Source organism: Molossus molossus, unplaced genomic scaffold, assembly GCF_014108415.1.
Source record: "Molossus molossus isolate mMolMol1 unplaced genomic scaffold, mMolMol1.p scaffold_m16_p_5, whole genome shotgun sequence".
Taxonomy (NCBI): domain Eukaryota; kingdom Metazoa; phylum Chordata; class Mammalia; order Chiroptera; family Molossidae; genus Molossus; species Molossus molossus.
Window position 1 is genome coordinate 18474260 of NW_023425388.1, and position 15330 is coordinate 18489589.

At 38.9% G+C, this 15330-nt stretch overlaps 1 protein-coding gene across 1 annotated transcript in view; it reads right to left on the reverse strand.

Annotated features, from left to right (window-relative positions):
* Positions 1–15330, reverse strand: part of NCAM2 (neural cell adhesion molecule 2) — a 184721-nt gene that overhangs the window by 144738 nt on the left and 24653 nt on the right. The window contains exon 7 of the mRNA XM_036243644.1: positions 11909–12046. Within this exon, the coding sequence (XP_036099537.1) occupies positions 11909–12046 (138 nt within the window). The remainder of the gene's footprint in view (positions 1–11908; positions 12047–15330) is intronic.

The window sequence follows — 15330 nt, forward strand, 5'->3', positions numbered from 1 at the left end:
TTTGAGCCGTCTATTCAGTCCACTCTTTCCAACCACATATCTCTGTGAGGACAGAATTTCTCCTGCAAACGTGAGTGATTAGACTGTGCTACAAGAGGAAAAGTTCAATAATCTCCTTGACTAACAGATCCTTTTCCTGGGTTCAAAATTCATCACAAAGGACTGGGTGCAGGAGCGGACATGAGCATCTGCCTGTCTTCTGTGCTGCACACGTTAGACACATGGAAAAATGTAAAGAGAAGAAGCCAGTCTTTCACTTTGTTCCCTAAATGTAGTTATTTTTAATAAATATGCTATTTAGATTAGCATGTTTATTATTTTTGACAATTTAATAAATTAACATTTTAAAATTTAAATGAATTAATCAAATACTTTTAAAAGTCTTCAGTTTCAATGTCTAATATGCTATATATCTCATATATATGTATATATAGACATATATATGTAATATTGTAGGTATGATCCACAAAAACAAAACTTTTGAAGATTCTCAATAACTTTATAAGTGTAAACAGTTCCGAAGGCAAAACGTTGAGAGATCAGCTGGGGTACATAAAAGACGCAGACTAAAATTTGGTAATTCAAATGAGCTTTTAAGCAGTCATAGAAAAGTAATTAAAAATGAAAGGCATGGTGTGTTTAAAATAAATCTAAAAGTATAAGGTATTAGAACATATTCCTAGAGAGATAGTAATGATGACTTTTTGAGAAATTCTAGAGAAATGCTCTGTTGGGAAGTATGTTTAGTTGGAGGATTTCAGGACTGGCCAAGGAAGAAGACATGACAACAGGTGGGAGCCATAAATGGCTTTACTTGGATGGTGCTTGGGTTGCATAAGAGGACCTATTGGCCATAGCAGGGGACCTTGCAGAGACAGGGTGTGTGTTGGAGGCGGGCATGTGAGGAAAGGGGCAGGGAGTGCTGTGTGTCTAGGTGATGCCACTCAGCAGCATGGCATAGTCTCTCAGTTGGAGAACCCCCAAGTGCAGCAATGGCTTGGGGTCTTGAAATGCCCAGTTTATCTTATCTATGGCTAGCAGAAGGTGGGTGCCATTATGTAGGGTGTGCAAAGCAGGGTGATTCGAAAGATTAAAAATATGCTCATTTGTATTATAATTAAAACAACTGGGTGGATACATTTTTGAATTAGGTGCTAATGAGGTTTTGAGATGATGGATCCAGCCTGCTGTGAAGAAGAAAACAACATAAGGACTAATATACAAAGGTTCTCTTTGGCTCATTTACATACCATGAGTGACAGTACTGTTGGATGATGTGGGGCATGTTGGGGAGAAAGGGCTATCTCGGTAATTAAAACTGGTTAGTTTACTAAATTTCTGAATAGATAACAGAAGAAATCATCAAAAGATCATATAGCTCAAAATTTTGAGAAGCTACAATGAGATGTTCTCTGTAAACACACGTTTTGTAAGGCCAATGCAATTTTGACCTGTAACAGACTGCCGGAAGGAAGGAATAGGTGCTGTCATTTTTATTTTCTCCCCTGTGAGTCATGCAATTTAGCCCATTAAGTTAGAAAAGTACGGTCTCAAATATACTTGTGTCAAAAGTCAATAAGTAGCCAGAGCCTCATCCTAAAGTGTGAGCTAAATGTTTAGCGCAACATTGGAGTGATAAATTGAGTATCAATCAAAAGTGACGTGCTGTAAATCATTTCAGTTAGCATCTTTATTAATTCTTTCAAGTTGAAAAAAAAAATGATCACATACATGTCAGCAGGTTTAAAAATAACATTACAGAGTTCCAGTTTGGGGTAAATTGAAGGAACCCTACTGCATCCTGTCTCTGTCGCTTAAATCATCCTTAACACTTGCACAAAATGCATGAATAATCTGTTTGAGAATTCTGGAACCTAAAGAGTAGCCAGTGTAGTGCTACTGGAAAAATATCAGAATTTGAAATGCTACAAGACAACCTGTGGAAGAACCATTTCTCTCCCGGGCCCCCGTAGAATCCCTTGGTCTACAAAGCCCAAACACCAGAAGTGAGCATCAGCATGGCCTGAGACAGGTCTAGACAAGCCTTCCAGTTCAGGCTCAAGGAGCAGGGAAGGGACCTCCTGGCGGTGACAGTGGCAGCTGGGATGCCTACAGGTCCTGGTCAATGAGAAGAGTTGGTCCCTAGAGGGAAAGGCAAACTCCGCTTTTCTCCTTGTCTTTCTTCCGGCTAGTTGACCCTAAAACGAGGGCACATTTGTAGCAGAGAATAGGTAAATAAAACCCCAGTGCTCTGGCGAGGGCGCTGAAAACGGAAGATCCAAGGAATGAAGAAATATGGGAGAGATCATAGAGAAGGCAGAGCTGAGAAAAGGAAGAACATCAAGCTATTTATGAAACCTGGATCTGAGCCCTGAGCTCTGCACACACGTATCCGATCTGAAACGGTACAGACTCTGAGGACTGACCGCAGAGACACCACCCGGCCGGCCCAGAAATGCCCACTGGCACACATGTAAGACCGATCTGAGACATGCAAGGGGTTCGAAAAGGAAAGTGACTTCTGAATCTACAAACCACAGAAATCTAGTCACAATATGTGGCCTGCAGTTAAACTAATTTATTGCCTGTGAAGATTAAAATATCAACATTCTTTGTAGGACTGAAATAAAACCCAGAGTCTCATAACGTGATATTCAAAATCCAGGATATAATCTAAAGTTTTTGCCTCTGAAGAACTAGGAATATTTCATGTTAACAGGAAATGCCAATGGCATGTTGACACATGTTGGGTTATCTAAAAACGATTTTAAAGAAATGATTTTAAGCATTTTCCAGAGTAAGAGTGAAACATCTTGAAAGTAATGAAAGTCTCTGCAAAGATACGCAACATATTTAAAATTAAATAAATAAATAAATAAATATTAGAAACAAAATTTCAATTACAAAAAATAGTCAAACTGAAAACAAAAACAAAAACAAAAAACCCCTGCAGATCTCAATTAAGTAAAAATCTCATGAATAAAAAGATGTATATTATCAAAATGGAAAAATATAAATAACCAAACTCTATGTCTGTTTAGTAAAAGGCCACTGAATATATAATAATATAGGCAGAATAAAAATAAAAAGTTTAAACAATATATATATTACTTCAACACTAATTATAAGCTAAAGTGTCTATGTCAATTAATATCAAAGAGAGCAGATTTCAGAGCAAATAATATTACATAATCTAAAGTGACAGATTACATAATGATCAAAAAGCCAATTTTCTAAAAAAATGACAATCCTACATGTGCATTCACCTCACGAAAGAGGCTCAAAATATATGAAGCAAAACTGACAGAAAAGAAACTTAGATTCATAATTAGTCTCTGTGACTTTGAAGGTCAAGAAATGAGAAATAACACAAAATAAATCCATATCAATTATAAGAGAAAAGCTAATAGAATGAAGAACTGTTACAATGAAATAGAAAAATAAAAAAGAATAGAGTAGGTAAAGAAACCAACAAAGATTCTTTGAAAGGATGATACAATGAATATACCTTTAGTAAGACACATTAGGATAAAAGAAGAGATAACACAGACTGCCAATATCAGTAGTCAAAGAAGGAATTTCACTATGGAGTCCACATGTAGTAAAAGATTAAGAAAAGCCATGATAAACCAGACCTTGCGTACAAATTCAACAATGATGGAGAGAGAGACTACTGCCTTGAAAACAACAAACTAAGGAAAGTCACTCAAGATGAAATAGATAACTCAAACAGTCCTGCTATCTGTTACTGTGGTTAAAGCCTTCTGAAAAGGAAAACTGTAGAATCAGATGGTTTATCTGGTGAACTTTATCAAATGTTTAAGGAAATAAGATCATTTTTACACAATCTCCTAAGAATATAAAAAAAAGGGAACACCTCTCGATTAATTTATAAGGCCATCAGTACAATGGTAATTTAAGCAAAACATTTTTGTTTAAGAAGAAAATCATAGAAATTATAGTACCTGCTTTTAAGGTATATGTAAAATTATAGTGATTAGGTCAGTGTGATAATGCTGCAGAGCTAGACACAGATGAGTGGAACACAGAGTTCAGAAATAGAGTCATACAAATACAACCAATTCTTATTTTACAAAGCACAATGGAGACACAACAGTCTTCTAATAATGGGTTTTAAACAACTGAATATCCATGTGCAAATACATGAACCTGAGCGAAGAACTCTCTCTTTATACACAAATGAATGCCAAATGGATCAAAGACCTGAATTTAAAACATAAAATTATAAAATTATAAAACTTATGTGAGAAAATCTTTGTGACTCAGGTTAGGCAAAGTGTTCTTAGACATGACACCAAAAGAATGAACCATAAAAGAAAAACATGAATATTTCTATATCTTCAAAATTAAAATGCATTGCTTTCTGAATGAAACTCTTAAGAGAATGAAAAGAAAAACCACAGAATAGGGAAACAATACTTGTAAATTAGATAATCCATGCAAGGAACTGTATCTGAAATATATATTCCTTGATATGATGGGTCAATTCAAGTGCAAAGTCATGAACTGCCCCACCATTAGAGAAGATGTTTGGAAGCAAAAATGCACTTGTAGCATTTTTTTATAAGCAACTCTCCAACTACAACAGTGGAAAAAAAAAATATCCAATCAGAACAAAGGCCAAGACTTGCAGAGGCCTTTCACTGAAGAAGACACACAAATGAGATGAACACATGGAAAGGTGTTCACTACCATTAGTCATTGTATAACAACTGCATATCACTGAAGAAAAGCACATTAAAACCAGCAAAGTTCTACTACACACTTATGTGTAAAATTGAAAACAAATAATCAAGAACTTACATCTTCAAGTGCTGGTGAGACTGACGGACAGGTTGAACGCATACATTATGGGTGAGATATCAACATTATACAGCCATTGGGGAAAATGGTTCAGCAGTTTCTTATAAAATCAAACATGCACTTACCTTATGGCCCTGCAATCCTATTCCTAGGTATTTACCTTTGATCAGCGATTTTCAACCTTTTTCATCTCATGGCACATATAAACTAATTACCAAAATTCTGTAGTACTCTAAAAAAATGTATTTTTGCTGATCTGACCAAAACAATAGGCATGATTTTGATTCATTCACACTGGACAGCTAGCTGAGATGGCTGTTGTTTTATTTGACAATCTAAGGGAAAAGGGGTCTGTGTCCCTGACCAAAGAGTCAGGTACTGAATGTTTTAAAAACTCTTGGGGCACATTGGTTGAAAATTGCTGACCTAGATCAATGGATTTAAGCTCACACAACACACACACACACACACACACACACATTTATAGCAGCTCTATTTATAATTCTTGCAAAAAAAGTGGACACACAGCCACTTAACTGATTATCAGGGCATTATGCTGGTGAATTAAGACCTTCTCAAATGCTTACGTATTGGATTATTCCATTGATGTGACACTTAAAATGACAAATTTATAGTGGCAGGAAAAAGGGTGGTGGTTGTTTGGGTTTAGAAGTTGTAGGAAGATGTGACTACACAGGGAGAACATAAAAGGGTGGAGGTGACGAAAAAATTCTGTACACTGATTGTCTTATTGGTGATAGGAACTGATACATTAATACTCATAGAACTGTACGGTGAATTTTATGTTATGTAATTTGACAACAAACGTATGCATTATTTTAAAACTTATATCATATGAGATATATATTTCTTAAGTTCTAATTGTTTTATAAAGATTATCGACCAGATAATCGATAGGCTGATTCACCAGTGCAGTCCACAACCCCTGGAGAAATCACTCACTGATCGTTCTAAAGCAGGAAAATCTCAACAATTCCCTAACCGAGGGAGTGCCTGCTTCTACTCGGGTTCACCCAAGTCCTTCCTTCTTTAACTCACGGCTCTCATCTGCCCGATGGATCCTGAAAATCCAGACAGCTCGTTGCTTCTCTCGGCCTGTCATGAAGCGCAGACTGCACTGCTTCTGCGTCCCTCGCGTCTCCCAGACACTAGAATGCTGGCCGGGTTTCAGTGCACCGCCTTAGTGCTTTCAAAGCAGCTTTGTCATAATACCCTGCTGTCCATCCAGTGTCCAAACTGGAGCACGATTAAGTTAATTGACAAAAATAAATGAATTAATTGCAAAATAAAATGTGTGGACAAAATAAGTGTAATTTTCTAAAGCATTTGCCAGATGCGGAAGGCAAGGTGGGAGGAGAAAGCTCTGCTGTGCATGGATATTTAAAACTCTGTTAGAGCCCTGGCCAGTTTGGCTCAGCGGTTAAAGCGTCGGCCTGCGGTCTGGAGAGACCCGGGTTCGGTTCCCGCTAAGGGCATGTACTTCGGTTGCAGTTTGTCCCCGGCCCTGGTTGGTCGTGCGGGTGGCAGCCGCTCGATGTGTCCCTTCACGTTGATGTTTCTCTCTCTCTCTCTCTCCCTTCCTCTCTCTCCCTCCCACTCTATCTGTACAAAAAATGGAAAAATATCCTCGGGTGAGGATAAAAAAATATAAAAAATAAAATAAAACTCTGTTAGAGAGCAGCGTTTGGACTGAGCACTGTCCCATGGACGAAGACGTCCTGGTTCGAATCCAGGTTAGGGTGCATGGCCGGGTTGTGGGCTCGATTCCCAATAGGGGGCGTGCAGGAGGCAGCTGATGGATGTTTCTCTCTCACATTGATGTTTCTGGCTCTCTCTCCCTTCCTCTAGCTCTAAAAATCAATAAAAACTTTTTAAAAAGAGAGAGGAGAGCAGTTTTTGGAAACCCCCCTATTTGATCCTGCTTTCTGACTTATCTCTGCCTCTTCCAGGTGATCTTGTGTCGTACGTGACATCATGTTAAAGCTTTAGCCTTTTAATTCCTGATCCTTCCCGCTGTGAGCCACTAGCTGTCTGCGAAGCACTTCAGCACATCTGCTGTGTGGTCCTCTGCGTGCTTTGTTACTCGGGGACAATAGCAACTTCGTTGTGCATTCTATCTTTCAAGTTGTGCAAAGTTCTCCACTTTTTTCTTGGAGGGTGTGGTGGGAGGGTTTGTAGGGAGTCAGCATGATTATATTTTAATGTCGAAAAATGTGACATCTGGCTATAAAATAAAAATGAATATTAAATTAAATGGAAGTGACCTTAAAATAATAAGCAGAGAGGAAAATTTAAATAGAAACATATACATATATCTGCAATTATTTTGAATTAAGCACAGCACGAGGACTAAAATATTTTGAGGTCAGAATTTAGGTATAAGTAAGCAATATCACACTGAACAAGACACATCGCTAAGATATATTATTCAAATCCTTAACATATCCTGTTTATAATTTTATTCACTACACTGAAATATCTATATAAGAATGTCAGCTTCCAGCCAAGATGTAGAAACAGGGAACCACCTGAAACAACTAAAATTTTTTGCACATTGTATGAAGAAACAGTTTTCAAGATATTGCCAATCAATCAACAAGATGATTCAACAGTGATCTCTGAAATAAGAGAGGAAATGAGGTGAGTCCATCCCTGCCCAGCCTGCTGGCTGGAGAGAGTGTCCAAGCTGAACACAGAGAGGAGGAGCCAGGCGGAGTGTGCAAGGCGGGCAGGCTGGGTGGCGGTGTGGGGAGGTAAGGGTCTGGCTGTATTTCACAGGACACAGTGCCAAACAGGAGGGGTGCACAGGAGGACTTCCCGAGATTTGCAGGGAGTTCCCTCCAGTCTTCAGACGAGTACTGATGAGTGCAGCCATGACCAGAAACTTCCAAGGCCAGGGAAAACACTTCCCCAATTAGAAGGAATCGTTTCCAAAGCTCAAGCAGAGCAAAGAGCAGTTTCTATTCCCACAGCGAGCAGAGCAATTGTAAAATACCTCATAATGCATGTCAAGTAGAGTATGCAGAAAGGGTCTACCGCAGAAGTGGGGCAACATACGCCCCAGAGGATTCTTCCCACCTAACAAAGCTTAAAGGACTACACGGAGAGGATTAAACTCTTTCCAAGTAACTTAGCTGTATTCCTGGACACCGGTCTAAAATATTTAAAGAAAAACAAAAATATTCTGCAAGTTACAGAGGTAAAATCCACGACATCTGGCATCTAAATTAAAATTATTAACTATGCAAAGCGAGGAATATGGGACACGACGGAAATGTACAATCAAACACACTTCATATGGCAACGAGCAATGATGCAGGAGAGAGCCACGCTTGTGACCACTGTACACAGGCACTGAGGGACAGAGGAAGTCACGGAGGGCACCGGAAAGCTTAACGTTTAGCATGGCTGGTACAGCAGAAGAACTCAGCCAGCCTCTGTCTCAACTGATTGTTGACAAAATGGAGTATGTATTAGAAGAAAGAAATGTGAGGGAAAGTCTGCAAAGAGCAAACTGTGGAAGAAAAAGCAGAGCTTGCCCGGTGTGGCTCCGTGGTTGAGCATCGACCCAGGCACCAAGAGGTCACCAGTTCGATTCCCGGTCAGGACACATGCCCAGGTTGTGGGCCCGATGCCCAGTGGGAGGCATGCAGGAGGCGGCCAATTGATGTTCTCTCTCATCGATGTTTCTATCTCTCTCCCCATCTCCCTTACTCTCTCTCTAAAATCAACAAAGAAAAAAAAAAGAGCAGAGCTTCCTTAGAGTCAGGGTTTGGCAAGGAAGCAGTAACCGTGAAGGAACAGTGACCTGGAGCGTTGGTCGGGGCTGCAGTGCACTCGAGGGAGGAGGGAGGAGCCAGAAGGTCCAGCGTGTAGTCCAAAGCACTGACAATAAAAACGAGTTGCAATTCTAGTAACTTACTTTTACACTGTTTGATTTTTTACTGTGTTTAATTAAATTGATTGCAGGGACATTGTTTAATACAATTATACAGGTTTCAAGTGTACGATTCTATGATACATCATCTGTATATTGCATTGTGTGCCCACCATCCAAAGTCGAATTTCTGCTACAAAAACGAGGGCTCAGTATATATCATCAACTGTTGTTAAACAGGCTATATATATATATATATATATACTCTGAAAACCTAAATAAAACTTTGTTTTTAATTATAACAATTATGTCCAATTTGACATAGTACAAAATATGCTATACTGTTGTTTATATTGTGAATTCTGAGATTTTTCCCATTAAACATGTAATACAAAATAGTACTGTCCCATTTCTAGCAAAAAAAAAAAAAAATCCAATGCAATAAGAGAGAGGACTTGCAATGATTTGGGAAGAAGGCCACAGAACAAGTCAATTTGTATAATTGAAGGAAAATAAGTTAATAAGGGTAAAGGTACTGCTTTTGTAATACTACTATTTTTGCAGCCTCAAACTTTTCACAGAAACGGCTTCAAGAGATTTTATAAGAAAGAAATAATACAGGGATCCGATTAAAGAGAGCCGAAGATTTAAAAGGAGCCAGTTAGCAGGATGAGAGTCAATAAAACCGGAGCAGAATAATTCTCTGCTGAGGCAGAGGAGGCCTGCGAGGGAAGCAAGATGTGTGGGGCATCGGTCGATGCAGTCCCTTGGCAGAGTCCGACTGCATCAACCAGAAGGGGGAGAATCGATGGTTGATCCTGTGAACACTGTTATTTTGAAGAAAAGAGGTTCCAAGAATTCTAAGGCAGGAGAGCTTGTGTTTATAAAGGGGAAAATGTGACTAATTACAACTGGTGATAACGCGTTGTTCAAGCAAAGGAGGTCAGATGAGGTTCTCTGGTTAATTCAGTTAGAGAAAACTGGGGTGTGGAAGGAGTTGTTTTGCTTTGGGGAAGGTCAGGGTGCCAGGGACAAAAAGGACATAAGCTGCATGTTTGATCTGAGTGCCTTTAAAGAACATATTCCAGTGTTTATCTCCTGTGAACCCTGAAATAATAATATAAACCTATAGAACTAAGTAACTCCAGTTTGAATGCAGACCATGAACGGCTCGACAATTCGAACTTGAACTATTAACTGAACGCACTCATACCTGACTAACTCTTCCTTCAAAATAAATGTAATCATAAATACACAAATACGGGAATCTAGGTATAAATGTATTAAAATAGAAATTAAAATAATAGAATGGATATAAGTAGTGTACATGCTATGAATGCCAGATGACATTTCCTTCTTAACATCAGACTCAAGTTAATGTTGCAGTGTAAAAATGATGCTCATCATTTTATAATAGAATACATGTGTAACTTATTAATAGTGAATATTCAATATATTAAACTTAGCACTTTTTAAAAAAACTACATGTATTACCAAATATTATAATCCTTACATTTATGAGAGATTTGGAGCACAGGATTTGCCCATGACAAAAACACACCTATACGCCACCTTGAATTCTTTTGCAAACAAAGTGCAGTAGACAATAATTAATAATTAACAACAATAATTAAGGCAATAATAAACAATCTGAATAGCTAGTGTAAGTTAGCTCTGTTTATTAAAAAAATAAAAATGAAAAGAGACTAGAGATCCTTACAGATACAGACACAGACACATGCCTCCATACTTAAACCCATCCATCAGGCACTGAAATCTGCCCGCCATACTGAAAGTCAAAACCATTACAGACTGTGCTACTCTTAATAAATAAAGTCTGACCAGACTGCCCACCTAAACAAGGCTCTACAAAGCTCGATCTCCTCTGAAGGCCTGGCACTTGGGTCATGAGAAGTTTCTACCAGCCAGCCTACATTCCATATCCAATACCATGTGACACATTCCATGCTATTATTCACAAGTCCCATTTAATTATAGAGAAGGAGAAATAAAAAATAGCAGCGATTTAAGATTTTATTTCTCTTGGAAAGGACATACCAAGTAACTCTTTGAGATCTACATGCTATTCCTAGTGTTCTCTTCACCAACTGGAGCGATAACTCATGGGGACAGAAGGGGAAGATATGGAAGTATTGTTCCCTGTCCCTTCCCTAGCCCAAAGGAAGTAGCTAGCTCTTTCATTCATATTTTGTCTGTTCTAAATAGAACAGATTATATTTTGCTTAGTGATGCTGTGATTATAGTTCTTGCTTACTTGGTTTTTCAAACCAGAGAAAGTGCATTTTTTGTGGTGTTACTACTGGTATTGCCAAGTGGCTGAAGCATAGGTTGGTCATGGCTGAATGGTTAGGAAAAAGGGACTGGACCATAAAAAGCTTCCTGTGCAAGAAAAGTGGTTTTGATTTTGTCTTGAATATAATGGGAAACAGCAATTTTAAGAGTAGAAAGATTTGATGGGGAAGTTGGAATTGTGAGATTAAGAGCAGAGAACACAATTAGTCTCATTCGAGAGGAAAAAAACAACTGGAAAAGGCAGAGCTGTGCTATGGAAGGCATGATGAAAGAGACAAGAGTGCATCTGAGACGTGAAAGAAATACAATGATCACGTCTTGATAACAGTTTAGATTACCCAACTGGAGACAAGTAGGAGAACATTAATATATCTGTTGGTCTCAGAGAATGTCACATTAATGCAAGCAGGGACTATAATAGAAGAAACCAATTTTGGATGAAGGGGATGCCATCAGGATACCAGAAACTTGGATTTTAATGTCCATTAATACTTGAAAGGGTAAGCTTATAGATTCAGTTATTAAAATTGAAAAAACCTTCAAATACTGTCAAATAGATTAGTTCCGGTAACAGCAACAAGTATTTCATGTAATATCAAAGCAAAATAAAATATACTTTAGAGTGTTTCATTTGAAATTCTTTCAACAAGTACAAAGTCAACAAAGGCAACTAGTCCCTTAGGACCCTTTGAGAAAGGGGTGACAATGTTAAATAAGTCATGGATCCTGCCCTTGAGGATATAATCCAATGCATCAGATGCTATCATAGTGGTGGGGAGATTTCCCTGGGGCACAGAAGTTTATTAGAGAATTCTTGAGTGCTGAATTTACATGCTCGAAGCAATAAAATATGAACAATTATTCTCTGCTTACCGTTAACAATAACGATGATATCACGGAAGTCAATTTCGCCCCTAGCCTCCACTCTTCCTTCACATCTGTATATACCTTCATCACTTTTATTGATGTTGAGAATCTGCAGATTATTGTTGGCTAGCATAGCGAACCGGCCTGGAGAGCAAGCAAAGGGGAGGAAATTATATCAGTAATTGAAGGCAGAGTCCAGTGTGCTCCAAATTGCTAAGAGTTAAAAATATGGCACTTGTCTGACACTATCAAACATTTCATCAACAAACAAATTCAAATTTGAAAGTAAAATGTAATTTCGTGACTTCAATTTTTCCACTTCACACTGCCTTGTTGCACCTTTTCTCTAAAATACATTCAAGATTTTATTTCCACATAAAATGGTTAGGCTATTATTTTCCCCTTGGTACTTTGAATGCAGGAATGATACACAAAAGAACAATGTGGGGAGATTAGATATTGCAAACATGAAAGCGTTTTGATGGCAAATACTGTATAGCAACCTGGGGATAGGAAACGGTTAGAAAATTGATTGAATGTCCTTCCTCACACAGTAATTAAAGGAATAATTTTGGGTACCCTGAGGAGGCAGCTAAATTATATAATAATATTCAAGTCACATAGAGGACAGATAAAATGGTCATATCTAGAATTTACTTGGAGGATTTTTTTTCCTAACTGCAAGATAATTCCACTTTAGGAATGAATAAATCAGTCCTCATTAATATTATTTCAAGGTTCCATTATATGTGTATGTGTGTGCACATGCATTCATATAAAAATAAGTTGCTGTAGAGCATGCATTACTGATTGCTTAAAATAATCTGGCCATGCTAAGCAGCATCTCAGCCTGACAGTATTTTCCATAATATCTGGCTTCAGTTTTTAATCAGCACAATTTTGTTGCAGTGTGAAGACCTTCTCCCTTATCAATTTAACAATCTTAGGACAGCCCTGGCCGGTTTGGCTCAGCTGTTAGAGCGTCAGCCTGCTGTCCACAGAGACCCGGGTTCAGTTCCCGCTAAGGGCATGTACCTTGGCTGTAGTTTGTCCCCGGCCCTGGTTGGGTCGTGTGGGTGGCAGCCACTCGATGTGTCCCTTTCACATTGATGTTTCTCTCTCTTCCTCTCTCTCCTTCCCGCTCTATCTGAGTAAAAAATGGAAAAATGTCCTCGGGTGAGGATAAAAAAAAAAGAATCTTAGGACATCTAGTCCTATTTTGAAGCACGTGCTAAAAGCAATAACCTAAATTTCATTAGTTAATGCATCCATAGATATCATTAACATCATCCATTTGCTGGTACCATCATTGAGATACATTGGTGAGCAAGAGAGACACATCCCAGCATCATGGGGCCTTTTGGTAAAGTAGACATGCTGTTATTTTAAGGTGTACACCTCTAGAATATTTCCTGTTATACTGTTAAAGATTACATTTTTGGACCACTCTAATGGTGACTGCTCCTCCCTTACTGGCAGGCTTGCTAAAGAAATCAGGGCAAATGTGGAAGCCATATGAAGAAGTGCTAGAGCGCCCCTCATCCCTGGATTGCTGAATGGACACATTACTGAAGGTTCCCCTGCTGCTGCTTGGACTTTGCATGAGTGAGAAATAAACAGCTGTGGCATTAGGCAATCTAAGATTCAGCTCAGATTTGGAGTTCACTTGCCATAGCGAATCCTCAGTGCAAGTGGAGACATTTGGGGTAGAATTACAAATAGGGCAGTGATCAGATGATAGGTGATCATTAAAACAGTTGAGCAAGAGATAATTAATAGAAAATGGAAATGGGTTGAAGCTCCCTCTAAGGGAAAGAAAATTGATTATAAAGCTACAGACACAAGATTTTCAGGCCAGGAGGTATCTTCGAAATCTGAATACATACCATTATACCTGTTTAATTACATGCACATTTTCCATACAGAAAACAAAGTACACGAGAATTGGATGTCAAACTGGATGTGTGTAAAGACCATGCAACGTTAACATACTATCAAACCAAAGTAGAACATTAGCATGTGTTTGAAGAAACATTTGAAGAAAACATTGCTGCAATCAATCAACCACACATTAACTATGGATATTAAAAGCATTTAAGTGTTAGACATTATCTGTTTTTCTCAATGATACAGAAACCCAAATTTTCCCTATTTGTGTAAGAAAAATAAATGGAATAGGATAATACCCAATAAGGTAACTGCTTTATGCTTCTTTTTTTTTTTTTTTTCTTTTTTTTTATCCTCACCCGAGGATATTTTTCCATTTTTTGTACAGATAGAGCGGGAGGGAGAGAGAGGAAGGGAGAGAGAGAGAGAAACATCGACGTGAAGGGACACATCGAGTGGCTGCCACCCGCACGACCAACCAGGGCCGGGGACAAACTGCAACCGAAGTACGTGCCCTTAGCGGGAACCGAACCCGGGTCTCTCCGGACCGCAGGCCGACGCTTTAACCGCTGAGCCAAACTGGCCAGGGCTGCTTTATGCTTCTTTAAGCAGGTTCTTCACTGTCTTCCTTTTTTTTTTGTTTTCATTCCACGGCCATTGATGACTCGTCTCATCTACTCAGATGCCCTCTACTAGCATCTATATTTTCAGACTCATTTGTCTTCAGACCAGACCAGACCATTAGGTGAATTCCAGAACTGTTTAACATTCTATTGGATGCACCTACTGAATAGAGTTATAAGTACTTCAACCTCACCATTTTTAAAATTTAGCTCACTACTGCCACTGGGAATGTCTCCTATGGTTCTCTCCAGCTGTCTTCTAAGGTCTTTACATTGAACTTGTGGCCCAAGGTAAATATCATAAATCACGGAACTATTTGCCCAAGTGAAATTTCTTAAGTCCACCTTGACTTCTCCATCTGCCTCAGTCTGCATCTCAATCAGTCCCATGCCCTATCACGCCTTCCGTTCCGTTATCATTACTTAGTCTGGATCGTCTTCTCCATCTACAGTTATTGCATGTAGGATTCAAATTGTTCTCAGCACCTGGAGTTTTTCCTTGACAACCATCCAATTCATTTCCCTCACTGAAGCACTCAGAATCTTCTGGAGTATGTCAGGTCATGTCACTGCCTTGATTAAAATCCTTCAGTGATGTCTCCTTGGGATACATTCCAAATTCCTCAGTCAATATTTCAAGGCTGTGTTGACCTGGCACAACCTTTCTTTCCAACTTCCTTTCTTATTAGTCCTTCATGAACAAATAGGACCTTATCTCTTAGTACAGGAATTCTTTCTGGTTATAATGAACTTATTCTGGTTTCTAAACAGTGCCATCCATGCTCTTTCCCCTTGGGCCACTGTAGACGGTCTTCTCTCCCCCACTCTCTGCCTGCCTGTCTCCTTTTCATATTCAAAGCCAACCTCTCTCTTCAGCAGGCATCTTGGACACCCTCCGCTGCTTTAATTAGTTTAGGT